Genomic DNA, 27,908 nt, shown 5'->3' on the forward strand with positions numbered 1-27,908 from the left:
ACGTTCATGTGTTTAGACATACACGAATCGATAGTTCAGTGACCTTCTGTTCCCATGGGACATTTTAGGCTCAGGGGCCTTTGTTTACGAGTTGTTTCCCGCTGAGAACGCTTGATGCGCGACATTTAATCGCTCGTAAAGGATCAGAGAATCATCAGGCTTTTATTTTCGTCATTCATCTATTTTCACAATTATTTATATTTTCCCTTTTCTCTCTTACGCACTCATTGTACGCTTGAACAATAGCATCTACTCGGCAGAACGTAGAACTAAGATTTTCAGTGATCAGTTCTACTCCCCTCTCACGCCCCCTCTGACGCCCCAACATCTGTTAGGTCAGCGGTAATTTGTTTAAAAGAGAACAGTTCAATGTTTATTTGAGTTTGTTTGTTATTATGGCTGAAGAAATACAGAGCTTCGCGTATAAGTATTGCCTGTCCTCCATGGCTGCGACTGTGGCAGAAACAGGTAACATTGTATTCCACATTGAACTGATTGAATCTCTGAAGTTTTTCGGTCGTAAAATTCTCCTCAGATTTTACGATTTGAGTAGTAGACGGTTGTGAAGAGAGGCACGTTGAATAATATTATATAGCATAAAAATATAGATATTTTACAAAGCGACATTGATATGGGAAAACTTATACCACACTTCTGTTTTTATTACACTATGTCATGGCTATGTTCACGAGAAATTCGAGAAGGCTACGAAACTTATGCTATCATCTTGCATGGTAGCTTAATTTAACGCTTTCAATGTTTATCGTCATATTTGCATTTAGGAGTTATGCGTTCTTTTATGGACGTCACACTTTTTCCGGTTGTTATGGCACTTTTACAATCTCTCGTATCTTTTCAATAAATTAGATTAGATAAATTAAAAGTAGACTAAATTTATGTCTGACAACATTTTTTTGACGCGAAAACCTCACCGCAGACTAGATGAATCGTGCAACCAGTCGCTAAAATCGGACTTTGAACATCTCGGTCACAGTTGAAGATTACCTAATGCCATGACTAAGCTTTTTCAATTTTCCTCTTTCAATCTGAAGCGCATATTTTATCTTTTGATACAAATTTCGATAAAATGAAGGCTAACTTTGGTTCGATAATGCTTTACGGTGTAAATGATTTACTGACGAAAATCGAATTTCTTTTGACGTGATATGTGATATAATTATAGCAAAGTTGATTATGAATAGATCGCTAAATAATAGATGATCAAAACTAAGTTTAACAACAGGATTTAAAGCTTTACCTTATTTATTATTAAAGAAAAGGTTTTGAAAGATTTCAGCCTTTTGGCATAGATTCCCAAGCTTGTCAAGGTCAATGAATTAAAAGAACTAAACAAATAGATTTATCTCAGTTTGGGATCCTTGCACTCTTGAGAATAATCACAATTGAAAATATTGATAGCGTTTGGATATTTTGGAAAACTGAAGGAGTGTAAAAAGGGTTAAAATTTATATTAGATATTTTACTTCACCTGATTTGAAAAAACTTGTTCATACTTGTTTATATTTGGGGCAATAATGGAAAATTTTGATTTGATCAAAAAAGGAAATGATTGGAAAACAGCCAACTTAACTGATCAACGGCATGGCATATTTGAGTCACTGAGCTTAATCCATGCAATTGCTCCTTAAGTTGCTCGTCAACACTTAAGTGTTTTTCAATAGACTTGATACCACCATGAGAGGATATTTGTCAGAGATTTTCAGTGAAGTAATTATAACCCTTTACAGTCCCTAACATCAGTATACATATTCTCCTTACTGTTCTCTATACATTCCTTCGTTCTAACAGGGAGAATTTATAAAACTATCAAAGAGCTTTGTCAGTTGCTGATCATTTCCTTTATTCTGGTGACTTAAACCTTTTATTCAGTGGTGATATTGTAAGGAGAAATTAGAACCTTGTCACTCTTAGTCATTCACAATCCTAATCCCTTTTAGCAGTAGAAGTGATCAGTGCTCATCAAATTTCTCCCAACAGTATCTAAACATTATCAACAAGACAGTTTGTAGGAATAAAGGAAGACCCTCTCTCTCAAAGAAATAGTCACCAAAACATAATTGCTCTGACCTATAACACATTATCACGGTTGTTTGTTTTAGAAAATCCATGTGTGCCATTCAGATGAATTTATATTGTTGACTATATGTATTAAAGGGTAAAAAAAAAAAATTTTTTTTGAATTGCTTACAAGATCCTCAGAAATAATATTTATAGTAAGTAAAAAATCTCAGCCTTTGGATTTAGAGAAGGAGCAATAGCAGGTGTTAAGGTATATGTAGCCAGTGGTTCAGTTTATCATCTGATTATGTTTTGATTAAATTTTTTGAATTCAAGTGACCTTTCCACTGGACATAACAAAAACCAGACTTCAAATCCAAGGAGAGAGAGCATCAACCATTCAGTCTACCACAGCTGCTAATGTGCCTTACCGGGGTATGGTGAGGACAGCAGTTGGTATAGGTGAGAACTTTGGGCCTGCTAAAAAATGCAGTCCCTAATTTGTGGGACATACTGATTGAACTAGATAAAGTCCTAATAATCTTAAAGCAGTCTACCCTTTTCTTGATGTTGACCAAGGAATTTTTGTGGGCCAGGAGACAAATGTAATTGCTGAATAAAAGATATCATTAATTAACACTGATTACATCTGTGATCTCACTCACAGTGTTGCCAGGCAGAAAGTGTCAAGTTACGCATAATTATTATGTCTCCTGTTTTTCTTGATTGCATAGACTGAGTTCTCGATGTAGTGCCTTATACTTCTGCCCATGACATCTCTGTCTTATCAGGTGTTGTTGTTCATGACCTTTGAATACATTCTCCTTACCTCCTTTTAACCCCTTAACCCCCAAGATCTCATTAGTAATTCTCCTTACTGTCTGCCATATAGTTCTTGTGATGTTAGTTGGGAGAATTTGGTATTGGATCAACTTATAATCCCCTAATTAATAATATTTTTCTTTATTCTCATCACTTGTCTGCATGATATTGTATTGATAATGTAAGGAGAAATTCAGCCTTGGTGACTCATGGGAGTTTAAAGGTTTAGAGCAGAGTTGTCCCAGGAGAGACACTGTAAAGATTTGTTCTCAAATTTTGGTTTCCTGAAGTTTCATAACGTTGATGTCTGAAATATGTGTTATGTACCATCATTGTTAATGCTTTTGCCTGTTTCTTTTTTTGTTTCTTGTTATATACTCCAGTTGAAGAAGAAGGATTGAGAAATCTCTGGAGTGGTGTCACCCCAGCCATTTTAAGACATATTGGTAAGTTGTATGACTCAAATACCCCCATTGCTGCATTGTTCTCTTGGGTCAAGGGGATTTGGAAGACTCTCTACATTCACTGAGGAACGTTTACATGTCACAGAACAACATTTGAGGGTGAAGAGTGTGTGTAAAGTGTTTTGGGAGTTTTTAGGAGGCCTAAAAGTGTGTGTGATTTGGAAGAGAGTTGATAATGGCTACTTTTAAGTAGAGGTGATACAACTCCCCACTTATTGTTTTCCTTGGCAAACTTGCATGATGGTTTTTATACTTTGTTATCATTTTTGTTCCAGTGCAATGAATTTAGGTTTTCAACCTTTTTTTTTTGTTTTTTGTCAAGATGGCAAACTTATTATTTTGTACTTTTTTATAACATTTAACAGTTTACACAGGCTCAAGAATGACAGCCTATGAATTCTTGCGAAATAAAGTGCTGAAAAGAAATCCAGGTGGAAGATTTCCCTTATGGCAAGTTTCTGTGTCATTCTTTTTAATTTTGTCTTCTTTTAAATTTTAAAAGAAGTGACCAACATCTGTAAAACAAACATAAATATGTTATTTGAGATTACTGAAAAGGATAATATTTCAAAAATATTATTAACTCTTTAACCCACAAGGATGACTGGCATCTAATTTCTCCTTACAATATCACCTCTGAATCACACAATGAGGTTAATAATATGAAAATCAAAGAAACGACTATCAACTTAAGAAGTTCTTGATCGTAAAACAAATTCTCCTCGTCAGTTTTTCAGGAAATGTATGAAGAACAGTATGGAGAATACACCTACTGATGTCAGAGTATAAAGGGTTAAATAGCGCACTTGACAGTAGCATTTGATCTGATCTCAAATCCTTTCTATCCAGGAAATCGGTGATTGCAGGGATGAGTGCAGGTGCCTTTGGACAGTTCATAGCCAGTCCAACTGATCTTGTTAAAGTTCAAATGCAGATGGAAGGAAAACGAGTTATTTTAGAGGGACGTCGACCGAGGTGTGTTCCAGTCAATCAGGTTACCTTGGTATTTTTTGTCAGCAAGCATGTGAGGACTCGTGACTTGTGCTTGCCAATTTAATTGCACCCAGTTAAACCTTTAACCCCTAAGAGTGACTAGCATCTAATTTCTCCTTACAATATCACCACTGAATCACACATTAATGTCATGAGAATAAAGGAAATGATCATGAACTAAAGAAACTCTTGAATGTTAGACAAATTCTCCTTGTCAGCACATTAGTAAATGTACAGAGAACAGTATGGAGAATATGCAAACTGATGATAGGTGTGTATATTAACAGAAAAGAATCAGCAACAAAATTGATGACAGAATTATGATTGAGATATTTTGGAATTTTTTTACCAATTTTTCCCCTGCGATTGTACAACGTGCCTTACCGTAACCCTTTAACTGCCAAGATCTGATTGTTAATTCTCTCCTCTTGCTGCTACACACTTCCTTGTAAATTAGTTACGAGAATTTGGTGTAAGATCAAGATAAAAACTGCTTCCTGATAAGTTTTTTTATTCTCATAAACCGTTTGCTAGAAAACGTATGGATATCATCGGGAGAAGTTATATGTTAGTCACAGAGGTAACGATAACGCGAATGCTTAACGGTAACGGTAACGATAACGATAGCTTTCAACAGGAACGGTGACGCTTACCATTAGTTTATCAGTCGAAACGGTTACGATTGTATTAAGCATTTACCGCCCCCACGGTAAATGTCTCAGTAAAAGTCAGGCTATGGTAAAATCCGACGATCACGGACCTTTCTGTAACGATCACGCAACAAAGATAACGCAGGTACAAAAGGCTTCAAGGTTACAATATGTAAGCGTTCAGTTTTCTTCTGATTGATGTCTTATCTCGATTTTATTGACGCAGGGTACGAAACACTGTACACGCTTTTTCAACCATTGTTCGTAAACATGGCGTCCGAGGGCTCTGGAAAGGTTGGGCTCCCAATGTACAGAGGGCGGCCTTAGTAAATATGGGAGGTGAGTGACTTATATAATTCGTACGATGAAAAAACGCCGAAAAGTTTTTCTGCCGTCGTCTTAATTTTTGTACCCAATTCAGGCCCCAACCACACTGCTGCATTTTTATTTGAAAACACAAAGTCTTCATTTTGATGCGTTTTTGTCTATCGTCCACACTGAAACAGCAGAAAACCCAGATGGAAGGGGCAGCACATGTTTGTGACCCATTTTTGCGAGAACGTCCACATAAGAAACGAAGTTGTTAAATAACGATGCGTTTCACACAAAACACTCACGCTTCTTCAGAAAGCTCCGTTTTCATTTGCGCGTTCGTGCGTTTTTCACGCGTTTCGTGTGCTCTTGGTCGTTTTCGTGCTTTGCTTTATTTTTCCTTACTTCGCCCTATGATTGGTCCATCAAACTCGCGCCATTCTCTCATTCAATCAGATGTAAAACCAAAACCAATCCCAAGGCTTGGTCAGTGGCTTCTTCTCGCGCGACACTCAATCAAAAAGCGTCGTTGTTTTCTTTCAGTACGGTGGCTACATAACAGGTTACTGTGGGTTCGATTTCATGTATTAATAATCTATAAATTTACTAATTTGTTACCTTACAGATCTTACCACTTACGACACCGTGAAGCATCTCTTGCTTCATCACACAAGTTTGGAGGACAACTGGGTCACACACACTTTTTCGAGGTAAAATGACATTCTAGTACCCTCCAACTGATAGGTGTTTTTATTCTCATCACTGTTTTGAGGATAATGGAATGAAATTGTGAGGAGAAATTTCATGTGGATCACCTGTAGGAGTAAAAAGGTGAACGGGCATCATTGTGCACATGAAGAGCGAAAAACCTCGACGTACTCCTAGGAAACAAGAGAAGAGAAAATGAGAGAACATATTCCCATTACCCACTTAATCCTTTCTTGATGTTGGAAATTCACAATTAATTAAAGTTTAACTCTTATGTGACCAAGACAAAATTTCTCCGTACAATATCATTACAATATCAAGCAGATTAGCGTTGAGAATGAAGATAAATATCAATTTAGGGATAATAGTTGATCCAATACCAACTTCTCTGAACTTTGATCATGAGAATTGTATGGCATACAGTAAGGAGAAGTACTAAATGAGATCTTAGGAGTAACAGGGTCAAGTGTTGTTTTCGAACGAATACCTCGCAGGAAAATGTAATTATTTTAAACAATGAATATATTTTTCATTTCCTTTTAATTGTTCATTGTTTATTTTTTCCTAGTGGCTGCTCAGGACTGATCGCTGCAACAATCAGCACTCCAGCAGATGTGGTCAAAACAAGAATAATGAACAATCCTAACGTGTATAGAGGATCCATAGACTGTTTCTTGAGTGCGGTATGTAAGCTACATGTAGACTACTATATGACTGCGAGGGATACTCTAGGGAGGGATGTTTTAGGGAAAGGAGACACAAATGATGGAACACGCATGAGAAGAGACACTCGAAGGATGGGAAGCTCAAGGGATGGGACCCTCGAGGGATGGGATACTCGAAGGACAGGATACTCGAGGGACAGGATACTCGAGGGACAGGGTAGTCTAGGGATTGGACACCCGGGTGATGGGACACTTGAGGGATTGGAATTGGAGTTAGACTCGACTGGGACGGCATGCACGAGGGACAGCAAGCGAGGAGTGGGACACTTGAAGGAATGAATATGTGAGGAATATGTAATCGATGTGGGAAACGTGAGTGGTTGCAAACGCAAGAGTTCCTTCAATGGGGTTGAAGAGGATATTCCTGTATCGTTGCTCGGGATGGGGACTGAGGATCGCTTCCACTAAGTTAGAAAGAAGCGAAAGCTGTTTCAGAACCTGTGCTTGTTTCTAGACTGGCAAGATTATTCTTTTTTTGTCGCCATAGGTTCGTGAGGAAGGATTCTTTTCATTATACAAAGGATGGCTGCCAACATGGAGCAGAATGGTAAGTCTTCTAAATAGCTATCTTAACTCTTTAACTCCCAAGATCTCATTAGTAATTCCCCTTACTGTCTCCCATACAGTTCTTGTGATGTTAGTTTGGAGAATTTGTTAGTAGATTAACTTATAATCCCCTAGCTGATATTTTTCTTTATTCTCAACACCCGTCTACTTGATATTGCATCGACATTGTAAGGAGAAATTCTTTCTTGGTCACTCATGGGAGTTAAAGGGTTAACAGCATTTGAAAGGATTCAGCGTTTTCTCAAATTATTTTCTTTCTGGTGTTCGTTTATTGCCCTTCCAAGTCTAATTCTGGTGTTTCTGAGCGTTCAGTTTATTCGTAGTACTTTCTTCTTCTTTTTCTGTCTTCTCTCAGGCTCCATGGTCGTTAACATTCTGGCTTGTGTACGAACGGATCAGAAATGTTGCAGGTGTTTCGGGTTTTTGACCCGATTCTGAGCTGTTCTTCTAAAGTACCTTGGAATCGAGTGAAATTACCGAAACATGGATTCAAAATCGTTATGGGGTCGACGCGATGGGAAAAGACATAATTTTGGACAAAAATTTGAAAGCAAAGAAGACCAAAAAAGCGGGGAAATTTTTATTTACCAATGTCCGCTTACTTGGGGCTAAGAGATTCCAACTGAAGTATTCCTGCCAAGGTTTGGGGTGAATCAGGGGAACCAGTGATAGGAATTTATACGGAATATTAATTTAGAGAATAATCGCCACAGTTAGGAAAAACGTATCAAAAGCACATCGACGATTTTTGAGATCATTTTTTTCCCACTCGATGATCGCGGGCAAATTAATTTACGAATAAGTGATCAAACTGTTTTTCCATGGCATGATCCAAGCTAACGACAAGAATATGAGGAAGGCCAAAGGCTACATAAAAAAACTACAAAATTTCACATCCGTCCTATTAGTCACAAAGTAGATACACCACAGCTTCATGGAAATTTAAAAAAAAAAATGATACTTTTATTTTTGGACAGGATTTAAATAATTATTTATTAATGTAGAAGAGATTTGACCCAGCTCACAGGGAGATTAAATCAAAAGAATGTGTCTATTTACTAAGTTATTAACTTTTGAAAATAAATTAAAGAGGAAAAGGGGTCTTTACACGAAAAGGAGTTCTTACACAATATCTACGTGCGATACAATCGCCATATACCGAGTGTGTATCAAAAGAGACTTCTCATACGAATTATTTTCGCCAATTTGACAAACACTTGCAACCAAGCACGATCAATTCAAGATTTCAAAACGCGGAAAAGCCCTTCTAGCAGAGCGCCTGACCAACATGGTCACAGCAAACAGCCAGCTTTTCGGCGTTTCTGGCACACCTAAGCTAAAGTATCGTGCCTGTGTAATCTGCCTCAGCCTTCAGCTTTAGCAGATAACTCGGACCTCGGCATTGATAATTCACGATATCAACCTCGTCCAATAGTTGCTTATTCTCGTCATCAACAAGGACTTAGGCTAAGCAGTTTTTGTTTTGAGTTTTATCTTGCGCCGTGATTTTACACCAAGACCAGTTCTCGTTTTTATTTTCATCGTCCTTTGCTGAGGAACTTTTACCTTGGTTTTCTTCTTCACTTTGAATCCCTAAAAACAACAAAAGAAACAAAAAGATAAAGATCGAGATGGAAGTGGATATCAAACACTGTTAACAACGGATCGCTCTTAGAAGTGTACATCTAAGTGGTGTTAGTGGGGAAACGTGTATACGTACATAATTTTGATATAGGGAATTTCCTATTACACTCGTTTTCCGACTCGTAAAAAAGCTGCTTCACACAAATCAACACACGGGAATTTTACGGCCCTTATTCAATCCAGATGTTTCGCTTCAATGGAACTTGTATTCATAGGACTGATTCAAAAAATAAGGACGCTTTTACTGCCTAACTCTCTCACGATGCGGTTTCCCATCTATAGATATCTATCGCAACTTACTTCGGATGCTCTCTTCGTTTTCCTTTTCTTTGTCGAAATATCTGGCATGACGTCTCCTTTCGTGCGAATCTCGAACTGCTCCTCTCTATCAGGGCTTTTTCTTTTTTTCGAGTCACGATCGCTCATGTCATCAGAGCTTTCATTCTGCACCGTATTTCGATCCTTCAATCCAATCACGTGACCGTTCTGCGTTGCGCCCCGTACAATATCACCTTCGCTTTCATTTTCAAAATCATCGTGATCACTTGCTCCATTCATCCTTTCGTTATCGCCATCTTCATGAATGTCTGTTCCATTCCCTGTGCTTTTCTCGTCCTCTTCCTCCACTGCTTCATCTGACCGTGAGTGGTCAGGAATGGAGGGCACATCATGCGGAACATCGCTCGTACCTTGTTCCCGAGAGTTGTCATCCAGTACTCTGAGCCTGCTATCTATAGCGGAATCACTTGTAGAAGCAGACCCTGAAGTGGTACTAACAGTTCTGAGGAAATAAAAACAAAATCCATTGTTTTCATTACAAATTAAAGTTAGCCCACAAATCTTTATTCTACTCTCATTCGAATAACTATCTTGGAATTTTTTCATTTCATCGAATTACCCAATTCATGTAAGTTGTGAAAGTTTCTCAATCTTTTGAATCTTCAAAATCGGATGTTTCGGAAGGGCGGCATCTAAAAAATTAGTTTTAAAAAACTAAAGCTGTAGTTTCATTAGAATCAAAACTTCACGCATAACTGCATGCAGTGCGGCACTCGTCGTAGTAAAACCTTGGCGCAGTCGTCTCGTTTTACAGTCTCATTTTACGCGAAAATTTCACACACATCTGAAATTTGTCATGCAAACGTCATGTAAAAAGGCATTTGAAAAAGCGGGTGAAAAACGCTATCCTGTCCACGTAGTGTTGTTACACGCTTTCCGCCTAGCCCACATGTACACAAAACTTACACTCACTCATACACTTTGGAGCTTCGAGAAAGATCTTGAAGGGTTAAAGTATAGAATTTTCCTTTTTCAAAAAAAAAAAAGACGAAACAAAACCACAAGGTCTTGCGAATCATAAAGTGGGAATTGAAGGGTTTAAACAGGGGAAAACGTTCGAGGAATATGATCAATGGAATTCAACTTTGAATTTTCAACGATTAGTTATAAGAAACATCAAAATCTCCTCACCTGGGTGTGGTCAACATGAGAGGACCAGACAGCTTCATGGACTGCCAAGTGTATTCAATAAACTCCATTTGCTGTTGAATAATCAAGTACATAAATTACACAGCTTTACAACCACACTTATGACCAACGGAAACAGAACCTTTCGCTATAATTTCCTTCACTTTGAATAAAGAGGACACAACTATGGAACACCATCTCCTATTCACAATAAATGAAAACATTTTCACATTACTGCAGAAACAGTTGAAATTCACACCGCATGGGTTCAATTTATAAGCAAATATGTTAATCGTTTCGTCTGTAGCATGACAAAGAAATGGGGCATGAGGAAAAAAAATTGCGAGTACCCATGAGGAATCAAACCTTGGACCTATGAATTTCGCGCTTTGATTCTCTACCAGTGAGCTATGGTGAACTCGATGAACTCGATGGTAAGCTAGGCCGTAACAACGTTAAATTTTAAGGCCGTTCCCTGGCGTTAACCTTTTACACTCTGAAATCAATGTGCAAATTATTCATACGGTTTTCTATAAATTTCCCAAGGTGCTGACGAGGAGAATTTGTTTAACAATCAAGAGGTTTTTTAGTTGGTGATCATTTCCTATATTCGTGTAACCTCAATGTTTGATTCAGGGGTGATATGGTAAGGAGAAATTAGATGCTGGTCACTCTTACAGGTTAAAGGGTTAACGTGTTCTAATCATAATAACAGGAGACAATAGTGAAAGCGTTTTAATATATTACACATCTTAAGTGTCAGAGAAGTCCGCCGAAAGGAATAGAGAGTATCAGTTGAAAAAGACAAACCTGTAGGAGTCGATCCATCCGTTGGAAATGTTTTTCTGCAAGAGATTCAAATTTCAGACATACATTTCTAGTTATACTGACGATAACGATTACAGAAGAATGCTCTGAACGGGAGGGGGGAGGGGCTGTGGTGGAGGTAAGCAGAGGGAGAGGAGAGTGGGTAGTTATTTTTCTTTCTATGACTGAAATTTTTTAAGCTCTTCAGAAATATCGCAAGATAATAGGAAACCTCCAAAATAAAAAATCAGACATCACATTAACTGACCACTGTAGGAAAGAAGGGCTTCCATTGTGTCTTTGATGTTTTTCTTCTTCATCAGATCGTAAGGAGAATTGTTCCTTAAGATAATAGAAAGCACTGAAAAAAAAAAAAAACGCCAAAACGCGTTGAAGAAAGTGACTCAGCAACTACGAAGTAAATGGTCAAACACCAGGGTTTCATCTACAAAGAAACTGAAAAATTTGAAAACCTCGCATGGCACAAGATGAAAGCAATGCTCTAAACTGCAAGCAGTCCCTCTTATTCGACGTCCTTCGCGCGCGTAAAAAAAACAGTGAGAGAAAAATTGATGCAAGTGCACCGTGACTCAATCCCTGAGTTCCGCGCTGCACGCTAGCGGAACCCTAGCCTAATTTTTTTTTCCCACTGCGCGATGGACCTCGCCAAAAGAGAGGGACTGCTCGTTGTCTGGTACTCCTCAGTAGCCCCCACTCAAATGGCACACACTAAGCTTTTATCTGCAGATGTTAAAGTTACAGCCTCCTTGTAAACCAGGAAAGTGAGTAAATAATGTCTATATTTAAAGAGGGTGACACACACAAGTTAAAATTAAAAAACTAGTGGCCATTAAAAGCAGCACCATAAGGAAGTATTACAGAGTAGCTTTCATTTGATTGGTTTCACTCTGGGGTTTTATCGACGACACTGATAAATTCGTTGATTCTTATCAGTTTTAAAGTGAGTAATAAAATGATGCTACAAGAAGTTAGATGTTAATCCCAATAGTGAGTGAGAAGGTTTAACTTTACCAGATTGAGCGACATGGCAGTTCTTCGAGTTAGTGTTCCACTCCACAATAAACCTCAACATAGCATCTGAAACAAAAGCAATAAATCGAGAGATAAAGTTCATCGAGGTTAAACCTAATGACCAGTTGTGGTCAGCATAGCTTCTTAGACTCCACCTAGTGGAACATTTGCAAACAAACACCTTAAGACTGTTCCAGGCGACTGAGCGCCTGGTGCAGGCTGATACACTTCTTACCGAGTTGATCTTCCCTGAATGATTTGATTGCTTTTGTCAACTCTTCTGTTCCATTTTCAGTAAGAAGGATATCTGCATTGTGAACAAAAAGAAAAATACTTTTAATAGACGAGGCTCTCCTGCATAAAAAGTACATCAGGAAAAACCCAACGCTTCACAGGATGAGATGCATGTAAGGTACTGTACCTTTAACGATGTTCATAACTCTAAAAGGCTGCTCCAATGTGATGGCTAGACTAATTGCTTGGAGATAGTTCTCGTCAGCTATTAAGTTTGACAGTTCCTGTTGTCTGTTCGAAAAAAATAAAAAGATAAATAATATTTAGACGTGAATGACAGTACAGATGATGAGTTATCCTAGCAGTATACTTAAACTTAGTACAACACCACAATAGCAGTTGAATGGTTGGTAGTGGCTCAATTGCAAACTCGTACGCACGTTAATCAGTTCACGAAATATATTTTTTGAGATAAATTTAAAATTTAGAAAGAAAGGGAAATACCATCATAAAGTTGTCAGCGCTTCTTCTGTTGGACGGTATTCTTAAGATGATGGCTCATTTTACGGGCCGTGGTATGGATAAAAAAAAAATGGCTTTTCATGCAGGTCGCCAATGGTAGTTTTCTAAGACAGTATTAAAAATTGTGCTACAATTTTCAAATCAGTCATCTTATTTAAAGTAACTCACTTTAAAATATTCTCTTCGATGACAGCCTGCGCTTGCTCTTGTTCGATCTCTGTGACATCCTAATCGGAAAACAATTCACGAAAAAGAGAAATCAATGTTCCGAATATTCCGTTGTGTTCTCACTTTTCAGGAGGAAAGAGCTTCACTAAACTCATGGAACAACTTTATTGCGGAAGAGGATCATGAAACAAACCTTCCAAATATTAATCACTGAGTCTGCGCCTCCTGAAATAAGTTGATCTTGGTTTTTATTCACAGCTATACTCCACACCTAGGGAGAAAATAGTGTTTCGTTTTGGACCGTTTGTTTCTTTTTCCATCAGCACAATAGCTTGAGAAAAGTCAGATTCGAGAAGCGTGTAAACAACACATACCAAAACGAAAGGGACCCACCTTGTCCAGATGTTGATCAAACGTCTTGACGCACTCGTTTGTTTTTATGGTCCACAGTTTGAGAAGACCTTCAGAGCCACTGAAAATTAGAGGAAGCATGTGGAAAAAGCGAAAAGACGGTCATGTAGAGCAGAGGTTTCAATAAACGCCAATTAACCCCTTAGCCCCTGAGAGTGACTAGCATCTAATTTCTCCCTATAATATCACTCCTGAATCACACGTTAAGGTCATGAGAATAAAGGAAATGATCACCAATGAAAGAAACTTTTGGTTGGAAGACAAATTCTCCTTGGCAGCACCTTAGAAAATGTATAAAGAGCAGTATGGAGAATATGCATTCTGATTTTAGGGTAAAGGTTTAACGACAGCCGCCTTTTACACAAACGGCAGCCGCGTATAGAAAAATGTATTAAAGCCCTGTGTAAAGGCCCAAAGGAAGTAAAGCGAAAGCGCACCTCTACGCGACAAATGAACTTCTAAGCAATTCAACAAATTAACGGAGAAGCAAAGAAAATAAACTGTTCAAAAAAATTTTGGAGGGAGATTCAAGTATAGGAGGACGGATATAAAGAAACACAGACAGACGTATAGACAAAAGAACAAAATTCACCTCGAGACAAGCTGCATTCCTCTGGTCAAGAAACAGATCTTTAAAACCGAGCTGGTATGTCCCTCAAGTGTCTTGACACATGTGAAGTCAGACAGGGCCCAAATCTTAATGGTTGAATCTGCAGATGAAGTCGCCAAGCACTGGTCCACAGGCGAAAATCTTACGCACCAAATTCCTTTCTTATGGCCGCGTAAAGTGCCCAGAAGTGAACCATTGGATATCATCCAGATCTACAAAACAAGCACCAAACTTCAAGTAAAAACTCATCATGCTACCCAACAGTATGATACGTTACGTTACAATCTGATACACTGCGTTTTGATATTTTACCATCGATTTACATGACGTTAGTTTGTGTTTCGTTACGTTAGCTTCTGTTCCGTTATGTGACGTTACGTAACGTTACGTTAAGTTACATAATGCTTCAAGTTACTTTTCTTTGTGAAATCTCACGCACGGTATTGTAATAAGCTTCGTTTCGACACAACATAACATAACATATCATGTTCGTCACGTTCATGTTCTCACGTTATGTTTAGCCACGCACATCACGTTACACAATCTTTTGTTACGTTACGCTGACTCGCGTTACGTTTCGTATCCTATAATTTCTGGTTCGCTTTCTTTACAGTTCAATGGATTGTTATTTAAGCCCACTTTTCAAAAATCTTAGTTCATCCTGTACCTTTGCTGTTTTGTCCTGAGAACCAGTCGCCATCAGCTTATCATTGGGTGAAATTGTGACAGAGTTAATGCCCTGCAGTAAAAGGTGAACAAAACTTAGTACACAAGACACAGCAAGACATTCAACATAATTAATTACCCTTTATTGGCAAAAGTTTTTGACGTTATCTCCAGATCGAAGTAAATCCTTTTATACACAACAAGAACAACAATACGTCAAATGAGTCCAAAAAATTATCCTAAACTTGTTATTAAAGTTATTTATGTCAATCTCAGACCAGCGAGGAAATAATAAGAAAGAAAACCTCTCCTTTTTTTTACGACAACGTTCAATAATGACAATTCCTTTTCACTCTCTCACTTCACGAAGCACGCTCGAATCAATGTCAGCATCTGAACAACTACGCACCAACCCCTCCACGGTCTTACCCAACAACAGTCAACTAGTAACAAGTTGGGGTTAATGTTGGGTCAGGGGAAGGGTACGTTCGCAGTTGCTCATTGATCCGCACGCTTTCTGTATCGTCGATCTAAGCTGTACGCAGTAGCTACCCGACAAGTTTTCTGCAGCTCGCTAAGCAAGTATCCCACGGTAACCTAAGCACCACCCGAAGTCAGTTCAAGTCCTCATCGGGAATCCGCAATTTCCATCCCCTTCGACATGCCAAATGTTTACCATACTATACTCCTTTATTCAAATATAGTGTACATACCTTATCATGTGCTTTCTCGGTTAGCTTGACTGACAACTTGATCGGTGAATCCAGCTGCAAAGAAAAAGAGAGGCAAATATAACCTTGGAAATGTTTAGCAAACATGTGAACACGAAACGTTCATGTTAGAGTAAAGTACTGAAGACAAGGAAATGGATAATAAAGAATAGAACTTCTTCAGAGCAAAAAATATTTATCACACACATCATCTATTTTTGGAGGTATTTTCCATATCTTGACGGTGTTATCCTGACTTCCACTTGCTACAAAAGACTTGTCAAGCCTGGCAAAAGAAGTTTTGAAAATATTTAGCAAACCATGAAGAGCAATACATCGGCTGGGAATGGCTGATCTACATTGATCAACTGGCTCTATGAATTTCCTGTTTGATCAACTTCACTTAGCCGATGGACCGACGGACTAGCTAGCTAACAAGCTTTTTGGCTGTTGACGCATACGCTTCATAATTTACCTGGACCACGCGACAGTGTGGACAGCATGAGTATGTCCCAACCCTGTGCCTACACAACGGAATTCACATTGTTTGTTCATCTGCCAGACGCGCACTGTATTGTCCTACAGAAAAATAAACAATCACAAATTAGATATTAAATACGAAAAAAATCAGTAATATCATGGAACAAACTTCGATTAAGCGTCAAAAAACTAAAATCAAGAAATCACAACAGCCGGGTAAACTGTCTGATATGCAGGAAAACGCGATGCTGTGCAACCAAACCAATTATACTCATAATAACGGAAATTATACATGTATGTCAGAATAACCCAAATGACAAGAGGAATGGCAATCCAAATTCTTTGTATCTATTGTAAATCGTCAGATGCTTGTGTCACTAAGGATGGCCCACATACCATTTATCATAAAAATTAAGTGTTCTGTTTGAAATTCAAAATTACTTTTTCGTGCCTGAAACAAGGCGTGGCTAACTACAGCGTAAAAACTTTTATAACTAGAAAATAAACCATCCTTGCTTTGGTGTTAGTATAAATTTGCTGAAAGGATGAATATTGAATAGCTTTTATTTTCCGCCTCTGTTCTAGTTTCCCTTAAATTTCTACGTGTGCTAACAGTAGCTTACCTTTGATCCAGTGACCAGCATATCACCTGCACTGTTTATCTCCAGAGCTAAGACAATATCGGTGTGTCCCTCCAATAGCTGGCAGTTCATAGAGGCCAACTCATATATCCGCAACTGACTACTGTTAGTCGCCACAGAAAGATGGCTATCTTTGTCACCAACAAAACTCAAGTCCAGGATCTCATCATTGTATCCTACAAACTACAAGACAATATATGTAAGTGTGAGGCCCGCATCTGGCTTCAGTGCATACAGTGTACAGGCAGGTACTGTCAGATGACAATCTTGAATGGAAACTCAAGGAATAGGTTTGATTTTCAAGTTTCAAGTTTCAATACTAGTGTTAAATTTTCAACGGATTTTTACCAATAATTTTGAAGAAGGGATTGTTTCTTGAAAATGTAATAGAAGTGATGAATAACACAATGACTTACCCTAACAATACCACATACCCGATAATTTACTTGGTATATACCTGCTTAGTTCTCTTCAGTGATTCCAGCTCATGAAACACAATGTTGTGGTCAAACGTGACCACTGCAACTTGATCCAGGTTCCTGCATAAGGTGGCATGAACAATCTGTTGATTGCCATCTTCATCATTATTGTTTTCGTTCTTATTACCCCTTCTAGCACTGAGAACAGTCTCAGTAAAAACACATTTACCATCTCGAAAACTCCAAACCCTTAGCTGACCTGCAAAGAAAGAGGGGAAAGGTTAACAACACTTTATGCTTTCTGCTTTGGCACTGTTTGTTAGGTGTTTTATAAATATATTATTTAATTACTGGTACAAAAAATAACAAAATATTTTGTGATCTTCTTTTAAGTGATACGTTGTTATGTACAGTATAGAGTTAGAGCTACTTAAGGTACCCTATGCTTTCATCAAATGGCAAAATGCTCCTTCACGTACATCAGTGCTAGCTATGTGACTATCCCAGAAACTATCAGTCAGCAAAATTTCACAAAAAAGTTTTGACCAACATGTAATATTAACTCTTACTACCAAGATCAAATTGTTAATTCTTCCTTCTAGCAGCTACAAATTTTCTTTTAAATAAGTTACAACTTACAATTTAGTGAAAGATCAAAATAACAACTGAAAGGCTCAGAGCAAGAACGACCCCTTGATTTTTCGGCCATTTTTGAAAGTGTTCAGAAGTAGTTGAATTTTGGCATGTGGACTTAGTTTTACTCGATATACACTGTTTCAGTTTTTTTTTCACTGGTTTGCGCTTCATTTTCGAGAAATAACGTATGCGAAAAACCTTGAATTTCGTAGCGGCTTTCATTGAATGAAGCCGAAACAAAAGAAGCCTTTTGTTTCATCAAAACAATACAGACCCCGAGAACTTGCATATTCATAACCAGCTTAAAGAAAGAGCATGTTTTTTGTTTTGAGTTTAAAACACTGTTCAGTTACTTCTACCTGATAACTTTGAATATTCTCATTACCTGTTTGCTGGATAATGTATGGATATTATAGGGAGAAGTTACATGCTAATCACTTCTGGGAGTTAAAGGGTTAAGGATAATGATTAAAGAGAACATTATTAAATAAACATGATTATATTTAATCAAGGGTCATACCTTTACTGCCAGCAGTCATGAAATATTCTTTCTCCTTATTTTTGCATCCAGGACAATTGCTGCCTTTAGGCAGAGTGATTACTGACTCTACACCCTAACAAGATAAAATACAGTATTGGTTACTACTAGTTGTCGTACCTTTACCAAAAACATCCTCTGTTCTCATCACTGGGGAATGACATGCAGACTGACTGACCAACAGAATGACAGACAAACAAACAGGGTAATTTAGCATTATCAACTGAGTTGATAACTTAAATTAGCCACCATAAAGAGTCTCAAAAGCTGACGTTTCAAGCATTAGTGCTTGGTCAGAGTGAATGACAAAGGACTAATGCTCAAAACAACAGCTTTTAAACTTTTTCCAGTGGCCAATTTACGTCATCAACTCAGTTGATAATAGCAAATTACCCTGTTATACTCTCCTACAGATGCAGTACCACAGTTTCTTTTATTAGAAACTTCCCTCCTTCAGACAAACAAACAGACAGAAAGATAGACAAATAAATGTAGGTAGAGGAGTAGAATTCCAAAGAGACTGTGGTGCTATAGTTGTGGGGTTATTACAATACAATTTTGTTCTATCCCCTTTGTTAATAAAGTAAATTGACCACATTATTAAAAGATTTTGGGCTGAAAAAATTTCAAGCATTAGCCATTTGTCAAAGCATACCAGACAAAAGGACAAACTGTCAAACAGACTTAAGGAAAGTTGTGTTAGATGATACCTACACCATGGAATAGTAATTTCATACCTCAAAAGCTGGAATTGTCTTCAGCAATTTTTTGTCAGAAACATCCCACATATTTAGCACATTGTCTCTACTTGAACTGTAGAGGAAGGAAAAGATTAATTGTACAAGCATTACAGAATTAGTTTTCTCTATGAGTGATCAATCAAAAGCAATGCTGAACAAAAAACCTAGTTAATTCCAATGTACAAGCATGTCCATACAGCTGTTTAAAGAAAGTTATTGTGGGTAGTTTTCATGTCACGATTCCTCAACCTCAGGATTTCAGGGAAATGTGAAAAAAATATCACCAGAAGGATGAGCCATAACAGGTTTGATAAATCTATTTAAATATCATTTGACTTATTAAACCTCATTGGTTACCAGATATCCAGATTATCTTAGTTTTGAGATTGTTGCATGGACTTTTGTCCTTTTTTTCTGACAACTTTTCTTGAAACAGTATAACTGATGAGTTCCTTTCTCTAACTCATAGGGGCTGCGCAATATCTAATTTCAGTTCACATAACCAACTAAAAGTATAAAATCCCATACAGTATAGTACACCTAACCTTATCATTGTCTCTCCGGATTGAGAGAATGCAAGAGAAGTTACAACACTGAAGTGGCTCTCCAAAACAGCAACACATCTGAAAAACAGGTCACAATGTTCTCGAGATTGTAAAAAATTCACTAGACAGCATGTATATTAGCAGTAACTGTGATTAAGACACTCTTAAATTGAATGGCTTCTAAATAAAATTCTCCAAATGTAAAGCTCATGAAAATGTAGGAAATGATCACAAATTTTAGAAGCTCCTGATTGTTGACAAATTTTCAGCCAATGTCTCAGTCTCCAGGTTTCATTTGCTATCAAATTAATGTTCCTCTGTAACAAGGCATCTAAAAATTCATCTGATTTGTTTCTCCTTTTGTAATGCCAAATTCCCTTTTAATAACTAATTTCCAAGAAAATCTGAAGCAGCTAGAAGAGGGATTTTATAATCACATCCAGAGGTTAATCTTATTGACCTATGATTCAATACCTGCTTTTCTTCAAATCCCATACTCGTATCTTGCAGTCATCTGATGCAGAGAAGAGCTGAAGAACATTTGTATTGGGATGAAATGAAACTAAACTGTAATAAAAAGAAAAAAAAATGTGATTAATGGTATTAAATCTCAAGTTTGTTTTGCAAGCTAATTAAGGATACAGTGTTTGTTGTTTAATACAGCACACTCTATACTCTTACAAAAGGGCATAGCCGGGATTTTTCAAAAGGGGTCACACTGTGTCTAACAAAGGGTTCTCAACAGTTTTCACCACTTGAATATTAAGGGCTGTTTACTTAAAAAAGGCTTACAAAGAGGGGGTCATGGGCACCCCACAACCCCTTCCCCCTGGCTACACCCTTGTACTATAAAATGAACTCACTTAACCACTCCTTGTGATCCTTTAAAATTGTGTGTGTAGTATTGTTTAATAATATCCCAGACTTTTACTGTACTGTCACTTGAACCTACAGAATGAAGGATTACACTATAAATCAATGAATTCAATTTAATTTAATTATCATATTTATCATGAATAATTCTATTTAACCCTTTAGCTCCCATGAGTGACCAAGACAGAATTTCTCCTTACAATATCGATACAATATCAAGCAGACAAGTGATGAGAATTAAGACAAATATCAGTTAGGGGATTATAAATTGATCCAGTACCAAATTCTCCAAACTAACATCACAAGAACAGTATGGCAGACAGTTAGGAGAATTACTAATGAGATCTTGGGAGTTAGGGGGTTAAAAAGAGACCTGTATAAATTGACCAAATAGAGTTGAACAAATGTTAATTTTTTGAATAAGTATTAAGTTAGTAGATCTTGCGAATAATATTATAATTATCTTCATTCTATATTTAAAATACAGCTAAAAGTAAGTTGACAGTCTTAACTCAAAATTCTGTCCTCAAAACTAACAAGAATCAAAAAGATTTTCAAGGATCTTCATCCCTAGTTTCATGGATTTGATATAGTTCTCTCACTTGATTTGAAAGTCTTTTTAAACTCAACTTAAGCCTCAATTCCTCAAAGTTTTTGAAAATTATGGATTGAGGATCGAGTTTTGAGGGACTATCAACTTATTTTTGAGAGGCAATGTATGTTTTCTTCAAAGACAAGTTTAACATTTACTTACCAGTTGCCAAAAGTGTTGATGTGGCATCAAAAGTCATTGAAACAATAGGGGCTCTATGAACAGCCTACAAGATACAGTTTATAAATACACAACAAGGATGTTTTTTAATACATTTTAAAACAAATTCAAAACTGCTTCAAGATTTTCAAGCTTCATTTTATGCAATTTTTGTCTAGGTTTTGACCAAATCCTGGATTTCATTCATACAAAATCTGACAGAGTATCTCACAAATGTAGATTAACAACATATGAGCTTCAAACAAACTGTAACATACTTAGGTAATTTAGTGTTAACAACTGGGTTGAAAACGTAAATTAGCCACCGTAAAGAGTAAAAAAGCTGACGTTTCGAGCGTTAGCCCTTCGTCAATCGCTCTGACGAAGGGCTAACGCTCGAAACGTCAGCTTTTTTACTCTTTACGGTGGCTAATTTACGTTTTCAACCCAGTTGTTAACACTAAATTACCTGCTTTACTCTCCCACCGACGCAGCACCACAGTTTCTTTAGAAACTTACCCCTTTATTCATTTGTAACATACTTACTTTCCAAGTTCGTATCTGCTCACCAGTGTTCCATTCCCATTGTCTCAAAAGCAAACTTTTACTTGCTGTTACACAGAACTGGAAAATATTAAAAAGTGACAATTACAAAAGAGAGCTTCTCTCCACTGGCCACCTTTGGGGAGTTACATTTATCAAATTGAAAATACCTTGTCGTCAGGACTTGCAGCAAAGCAGCTTATAACATCACCTTCCTAGAGTAGAAGGAGGTCAGTTTAACTTGTAAGCTGTTTGAGTCTTAATTGTATATATGTAGCTTTGAATAATCACTGATATCATCAAAAATCATGTTAAAACCTCAAACCACAGAGATAAAATTTCTTAATTTTTCTGGTTACCTCTTGCAGTGTATGAACAACCTTGCCAGTTTCAACGTGAACAACTTGAACCTTGTCATTGCACGTACAGAATAAATGGTCTTCCTTGGATGAGAACTAGGAAAATCAAGATCAAATCCGTAAGCTTATTATGAGAGAGATCGAGGCAAATGCACGTACGTTCACAGAATATATGGTATTGAGTATGATACTATTAGTTCACAGCTGCAGTAGGTAAAATAACCCATAAACCTCGATCTTAGGCAGACATGCCAGCAAAAGTTTACCTGTACTTTGCCTCCAGTATAGAATGCATCAATCTTCGAGGAAACCTCATAACTACAAAAATTAATTGATGTGTTAGTCGCTAAGGCCGAAAGAGAACCTCTAAGTAATCTACAGTATAACAAACGGCCATAACAACACGTGCTAGATGATTAAATATTCTGCTGCCTTTTCAACAAAATTATAAGTTTCTGGTACACTAGCTCCTTGACGCTACAGAAGAACTTACTTCGATATCAGAAGAGCACCAGGGCCAGAGTTTCTCATTTGAGCCATAACGAAAATATCTAATACGTTCTTGTGGTCCGCTACAGGACATTTCGGTCACTCTCGTCCGCCATGTTTTTATCAAGTTCGTACCCAGGGCCTTGAGTACGGTTATGAACGTTTGTCCATTTCTTTTTGAACAGGTGAGTTTCAATTTAAATTACTGTCCGTGCAAATTATTCAGTTATCATCCATTCAGCTGTATTCCACCCTCATTTTTAATCATTAAGGAATGTTGCACAGGGTGTCATAGTTTTCCCATGTGTGCATATGTTGCTGCCCTATAGGATTTCCTAAATCATGCATGTTGGTAATTAATCCCTGTTTCATTTAACCCTTTCACTCCCAAGATCTCATTAGTAATTCTTGTTACTGTCTTATATACAATTCTCATGATGTCAATTTGGAGAATTTGGTATTGGATCGACTAATAATCCTGTAACTGATATTTTACTTTATTCTAATCACTTCTATGCTTGATATTGTATTGATATTGTAAGGAGAAATTGTCTCCTGGTCACTCATGGGAGGTAAAGGGTTAAATTTAGCAACCACACTTCACTCCCAAGAAAAGAAAAGAGACGATTCTCCACAAGAGCTTTCTCAACACACGCTTACCCCTAATTTGTTGTGGCTAGTCAAGATAAAAAGGGTTGATTGTTAGGAAAACAAACTTCCATTGAGTCTCCTGCTAGGATTAACAGTGAGTGGCTGATGGAGAAAGAAAGACTAACCTCAAGAGACCAGCAGATATATGGTATAAGGTGTTCACAGAGAAAACTAATTGCAAAGATATTTTTTACAATTTTATTAGTTTACTCAAGAAGGTTGATGGAAACATCATTTTATTTCGCTTTATTCTACACAGGGCTTTAGTTCATCTTGCGAATGAGCTGATTAATCTTGTCTTCACGGTTTCCATGATCACCTCCCTCGACAAAGTGTGTGGTCATCTTACGGAAACCACCCTTTGGAGAGCTGAGCTTGAATGGCCATAGAAAGTTGTTAGCCTCCTTAAAATGCTCACCAACAGAATAGATCTCATGAATGAGGTCCTCCACACAGATTATGCCAAACTTTCCAAGTTGCTGTTCAATGATGGAGTTGTCTGTAATGGCAATGCGCTGTTTTCTGATTTTGCCATGACCACGTTTGTAGATCAACTCACGCACACTCTTCAGATTGGGATAACTAAAACAACAATGATAGATTTGATCTTTAAAACACTTGCTTTTGGCATGTGTCAAGTATAATCTGTAATGATCTATAAGGTTCACATGTAACACTTTCTTGACTGTTACTTGCTTGTCATAAACACAATGTTCACAAACACACAGTAGAAGAAAACAACTGCTAACACTAACTTTAAAGATCTGATTGTTAATTCTCCCCTCTAGCTGCTACAAATGTCCTTATAAATCAGTTACCAGAATTTAGTATTAGATCACAGTAACAATTTTACCTGATAAGTTTGAGTACTCTCAATACCTGTTTGCTGGATGATGTATGGATATTATGATATTTTCAATGACCACCCTTAGCAATTATATATATAAATAGTAAAAAAAAAAAAATTTTAAATGTCCATTGTATGGTTTATCGCCCCAGTCAAGGTCACAAAGTGACTCTGGGAAGCACAAGGAATATACAATGTACTACACCAAACCAGTTCCCTACAAAAGAGATACTGTGGGCAGTTTTGATCTCCAACGACATGGCAAGGAACAGACATCATGAGTGATGTGTCTCAAGGACACTCAGCTCCAAAAGCCATTCAGACAGAGCCAGTGAGGGCCAACCCACTAGATGTCACATTGGATGTTCTTTACACAAAGAAATATGACTAAATCATGCACAGTACATGTACTTCATACAGCCAAAAAAGAAAAAAAAAAGTTGTACCAACCCATAGGCAACATAAGGTTGCACGACTCGCAGCATGTTCATAGTGGCCTTGTTCAGCTTAATAAAAACACCATTGTGGATCTGAAGCAGACGGAACAACTGAAGGATTTTTCTGACTTTAGGGCTCACGCCATTAATACTGCAGCAAAAAAGAAAAAAAAAAGTAGCATAAACCCACTGCAAATGTATTGTCTTATCCCATATTAGCAAATTATCACTAGCCATACATCAACCTAATGAAGAACAAAAAACACTTCATAACACAAAAATTACAGAAACTCTTCCTTAGTAACTGTTCATTGCATGGTTTATCCCCCCAGTCAAGGTCACATAGTGACTCTGGGAAGCACAAGGAATATGCAGAGCACTACACCAAACCAGTTCCCACATACAGTGAGGTACTAGGGGTAGTTTTAATCTCCAATGACATGGCAAGGAACAGACATCATAGGTGATATGCCTCAAGGACATTCAGCTCCTAAACGCCATTTAGACAGAGCCAGTAAGGGCCAGCTCACTGGATGTCACATTGGATAGATCTTTGTAAAACTAACTCACAGTACTGCATTGCAAAAATGCCCCAAATCTACCTTGTACTTCTTATACACTGTTACTGAAAAAGAAAACCTACCCTCTGATACGGACAACAAAAGCAAGCTTGGCTTCCGCAGGGACATAGAAGTTTGCATGCTTTCTTGCCATGCGTTTCATTCGGATCTCATCTTTCTCTTGCTGGCGGTATTCTTTCACATATTTCTCAGCTCTCTTAAAGATTTCCTTGCGTTTTTCTCTGCGCACCTATGATTCAATAACATAATGGAGAATGATTACAATCAATTCAATGACAATGATACTCAGAAATTGTGGATAAAATGAAATCATGAAAAAAAAAAAAAAAAACGGATCATCTGTGTTCTACTTAAAATGTCCATTGTATGGTTTATCACCCCAGTCAAGGTCACAAAGTGACTCTGGGAAGCACAAGGAATATACAATGTACTACACCAAACCAGTTCCCATAAACTGAGATACTAGGGGTAGTTTTGATCTCCAACGACATGGCAAGGAACATACATCAAGGGTGACGTGTCTCAAGGACACTCAGCTCCAAAAGCCATTTAGACAGGGCCAGTGAGGGCCAACCCACTGGATGCCAACGTTGGATCCAAATTTGCAAAATAAAATATATCAAAGTGTTAAGTGATCATACTATACTTGCAAGCAGAAATTTTCATGGTTAAAATTTGTTCAAACTCAAACTACTTCAAGGAATGTAAAGAAAAATTCATCACTTTGTGTGATATAAAAGCCGTATCTTGGCGAAGGCTTGGAATAAAACGAAAAAACAGATATGGCAGCTCAAAGCCAATCGCATGGTCCACTACTCAACATGCTACGGAAGGACATTTTAAACCGGTCAATAACTTAACTACAGTTGAGTGTATTGTACGAAAAAGAGGAACTGCACCAACCTTTTTCTGCGCTAGTTGCGCTTTCGCCCTAGCAGCCTTCAATTGTTCTAAACTCTTCCTCTTCTTGAGGAGAGTTTCGGGGACACGTGGAACCTTCTCTCTGCGAAATTAAACAGCAGAAACGAAAATCAAAATTCGCCCGTTTTAACCACGGTAAAACATTCAATTCACGACTGAAAGCTAATCTGAGCTACATTATTAAATGGTAATTTACTAGGAACATCACTTAAAAATGAAACCGACACAATTCCTACTCTTCAAAATATCAAAATAGCGATTTTTCGTGTGACGCCAGTTTGAGGTTTGAGGTAACAAACATGACAAGGTCATGACTGTCATTGTGCCCTTTATATTAGTTTCCTCAAAAGAATAACTCAATGAAATGGAAAAGAAATTAATAAAAATAAATTTCTTTATGGAGCTGAGATTTTAGACGTTTAAAAGCAATGCGGATGGAACGGATAGAATCAGCTCCTTGGTTCTCACTCACTTATCGGCCATTGCTTCCCCAGGAAAGAGGGTGAGCATTATGGGAAATGTAGGCCGAGTAGCCTAGCCTTAGTTACGTTTTGATGTCGTGTACGCGTCACAAAATGTCTCTAGTTACTAGTTAGAATGAGGGTATTATTTCTCAGGCGATCCATTGATTTTTGAATGACTACTGAGCTCGTTATTACTCTTTTAGGCTTTGGATAATAATTAGGCTTCATTCATTATCGGCTACTAACTGTTCCACAAATCCAAATCGGTGAGCAAAAGCTACAAACACACGTTTAGGTGTCGATGTATTTAGCACCCAAGTGTTAATTACAAACAGAGTGTATACATAATAGAGTGCTGATTACTAAAACAAATATCCTGTCGGAGGGTAGTCGAATGGTTATATAAACTTGAAGACGCAGTAAAGCTGTTGATCTCGCTACATAATCGTGGCATGTGACTGAAAAAAAATTTGAGTAAAAGAACTTTAAATTCACAATCAAACGTCCAGAACTGCTTAACGCCGCCCCTGCTATACTTATCGTTCGAGAGGTCAGGTGACCATGTCTGGACAATAATTAGCGTGCTCTATTCTGTTTTTTCATCCTGTACTCTACAGCCCGAAACATTGGTCGAAACGGTACGATGGCATTATTAACAATAAACTGAAATGTCAGTGTCCTGTTGTCGGAACGAACCCTGACCAGTCAAATTAAGAAAAACAAGATCATCCCCATTGCTTAACTTTAAATGACTGAAGCGGAAAGAAAAACGCCGGAAAAAATTGTTATACAGTAATTGGAAATTTGGATCGATCTTAAGGATACATTTCTGTAACAGATCAACGCAGAAAGGAAACGCCGATGGAAAAAAAATGTATGCATACTGTATTAATTGCTGTTCGCCTGTAGAAAAATATCGAAAAAGGCCCAGTAACTAGCATACGAAAATTACTACTGGAGTTTAAAGCGAGAGTTTCGAACAAATGATCATGATTGCTTAAGAGGAGCAATGTTTTTACTGTTTTATGCCAGCCGTTCAACTTGGCCTAACACCTAAAACCAATGGGTGAATAAACATGTTTTCACTGCGAGAGAAAACAAAAAAGGATTAAATTGTGCTGCCCTTTGCTAATTACCATTTGTAGGTTTGACGCCGGTAATTGAAGCTCTATTCATGACCGTTGTCATGCCTATCGAATCCTTTTTGTTCCATAAAAGCTTACGTTAATCATCTTTATTTGACCATTCATCAAAAGGCTGTTATTATTTCAGTACAGTGCTTCGAACAGAGTAATCATCAGGCAATGTTTTAGACTCGCCGGTTTCACAATACGCCTTGAATTGAATTCTTCTTAGCCAAGGTGAGTGGAAAATCACAGATTATTTAGTTAACTCAGCATCACAAATATGTACAAATACAATGTGCTTCTGCCAGGTAGATATCAGTCGAGCAGACAAAAAA

At 37.6% G+C, this 27,908-nt stretch overlaps 3 protein-coding genes and 3 non-coding genes across 6 annotated transcripts; 1 reads left to right on the forward strand and 5 right to left on the reverse strand.

Annotated features, from left to right (window-relative positions):
* The first annotated feature begins 336 nt into the window (after positions 1–336).
* On the forward strand, positions 337–8,375 carry LOC113674370 (mitochondrial uncoupling protein 4). The gene is made up of 10 exons (XM_089210590.1): positions 337–468; positions 2,356–2,481; positions 3,225–3,287; positions 3,671–3,755; positions 4,155–4,280; positions 5,175–5,287; positions 5,886–5,970; positions 6,537–6,651; positions 7,181–7,240; positions 7,616–8,375. Exons 1-10 carry the CDS (start codon positions 396–398, stop codon positions 7,685–7,687), a joined length of 918 nt encoding a protein of 305 aa, XP_089066716.1. The 5' UTR covers positions 337–395; the 3' UTR covers positions 7,688–8,375.
* On the reverse strand, positions 8,209–22,702 carry LOC113674349 (transducin beta-like protein 3). Its single transcript, XM_027190825.2, has 29 exons — positions 22,550–22,702; positions 22,323–22,374; positions 22,057–22,152; positions 21,868–21,912; positions 21,701–21,778; positions 21,158–21,221; positions 20,394–20,478; positions 20,005–20,097; positions 19,531–19,608; positions 18,983–19,058; positions 18,228–18,321; positions 17,110–17,330; positions 16,635–16,835; positions 16,007–16,110; positions 15,739–15,817; positions 15,535–15,588; positions 14,823–14,894; positions 14,138–14,367; positions 13,528–13,606; positions 13,328–13,405; positions 13,135–13,193; positions 12,632–12,735; positions 12,446–12,517; positions 12,211–12,276; positions 11,447–11,539; positions 11,182–11,216; positions 10,375–10,445; positions 9,205–9,685; positions 8,209–8,853 (listed from the first exon to the last, which is right to left on the reverse strand). Exons 1-29 carry the CDS (start codon positions 22,594–22,596, stop codon positions 8,728–8,730), a joined length of 3,033 nt encoding a protein of 1,010 aa, XP_027046626.2. The 5' UTR covers positions 22,597–22,702; the 3' UTR covers positions 8,209–8,727.
* A 678-nt stretch (positions 22,703–23,380) lies between these two features.
* On the reverse strand, positions 23,381–26,483 carry LOC113674356 (large ribosomal subunit protein uL30). Its single transcript, XM_027190835.2, has 5 exons — positions 26,455–26,483; positions 25,965–26,064; positions 25,124–25,290; positions 24,494–24,631; positions 23,381–23,778 (listed from the first exon to the last, which is right to left on the reverse strand). The coding sequence occupies exons 1-5, from the start codon at positions 26,463–26,465 to the stop codon at positions 23,460–23,462; spliced, it is 735 nt and encodes a 244-aa protein (XP_027046636.2). The 5' UTR covers positions 26,466–26,483; the 3' UTR covers positions 23,381–23,459.
* Positions 24,166–24,405, reverse strand: LOC113674388 (small nucleolar RNA SNORA73 family). The gene has a single exon (XR_003446513.2). It is a non-coding gene; the product is annotated as a small nucleolar RNA SNORA73 family (small nucleolar RNA).
* On the reverse strand, positions 24,783–25,025 carry LOC113674389 (small nucleolar RNA SNORA73 family). The gene has a single exon (XR_003446514.2). It is a non-coding gene; the product is annotated as a small nucleolar RNA SNORA73 family (small nucleolar RNA).
* Positions 25,415–25,655, reverse strand: LOC113674387 (small nucleolar RNA SNORA73 family). Its single transcript, XR_003446512.2, has one exon. It is a non-coding gene; the product is annotated as a small nucleolar RNA SNORA73 family (small nucleolar RNA).
* Positions 26,484–27,908: the final 1,425 nt, after the last annotated feature.

Source organism: Pocillopora damicornis, chromosome 1 (assembly GCF_964200805.1).
Source record: "Pocillopora damicornis chromosome 1, jaPocDami1.2, whole genome shotgun sequence".
NCBI classification, from domain to species: Eukaryota; Metazoa; Cnidaria; class Anthozoa; order Scleractinia; family Pocilloporidae; genus Pocillopora; species Pocillopora damicornis.

What these genes read in the sequence shown, in the direction of transcription:
- LOC113674349 (XM_027190825.2), bottom strand. Translation starts at nt 22,596, where the DNA reads ATGGCTCAAATGAGAAACTCTGGCCCTGGTGCTCTTCTGATATCGAA. An exon ending in AGCAGATACGAACTTGGAAA is followed by an intron (nt 21,222 to 21,700) that starts GTAAGTATGTTA and finishes TGTATCTTGTAG; the next exon opens with GCTGTTCATAGAGCCCCTAT. An exon ending in CTGCCATGTCGCTCAATCTG is followed by an intron (nt 11,540 to 12,210) that starts GTAAAGTTAAAC and finishes TTTTTTTTTCAG; the next exon opens with TGCTTTCTATTATCTTAAGG.
- LOC113674370 (XM_089210590.1), top strand. Translation starts at nt 396, where the DNA reads ATGGCTGAAGAAATACAGAGCTTCGCGTATAAGTATTGCCTGTCCTCC. An exon ending in GAGGACAGCAGTTGGTATAG is followed by an intron (nt 2,482 to 3,224) that starts GTGAGAACTTTG and finishes TATATACTCCAG; the next exon opens with TTGAAGAAGAAGGATTGAGA. An exon ending in TAGACTGTTTCTTGAGTGCG is followed by an intron (nt 6,652 to 7,180) that starts GTATGTAAGCTA and finishes TTGTCGCCATAG; the next exon opens with GTTCGTGAGGAAGGATTCTT.
- LOC113674356 (XM_027190835.2), bottom strand. An exon ending in CGCAACTAGCGCAGAAAAAG is followed by an intron (nt 25,291 to 25,964) that starts GTTGGTGCAGTT and finishes ATTGAATCATAG; the next exon opens with GTGCGCAGAGAAAAACGCAA. An exon ending in CAACCTTATGTTGCCTATGG is followed by an intron (nt 23,779 to 24,493) that starts GTTGGTACAACT and finishes TTGTTGTTTTAG; the next exon opens with TTATCCCAATCTGAAGAGTG.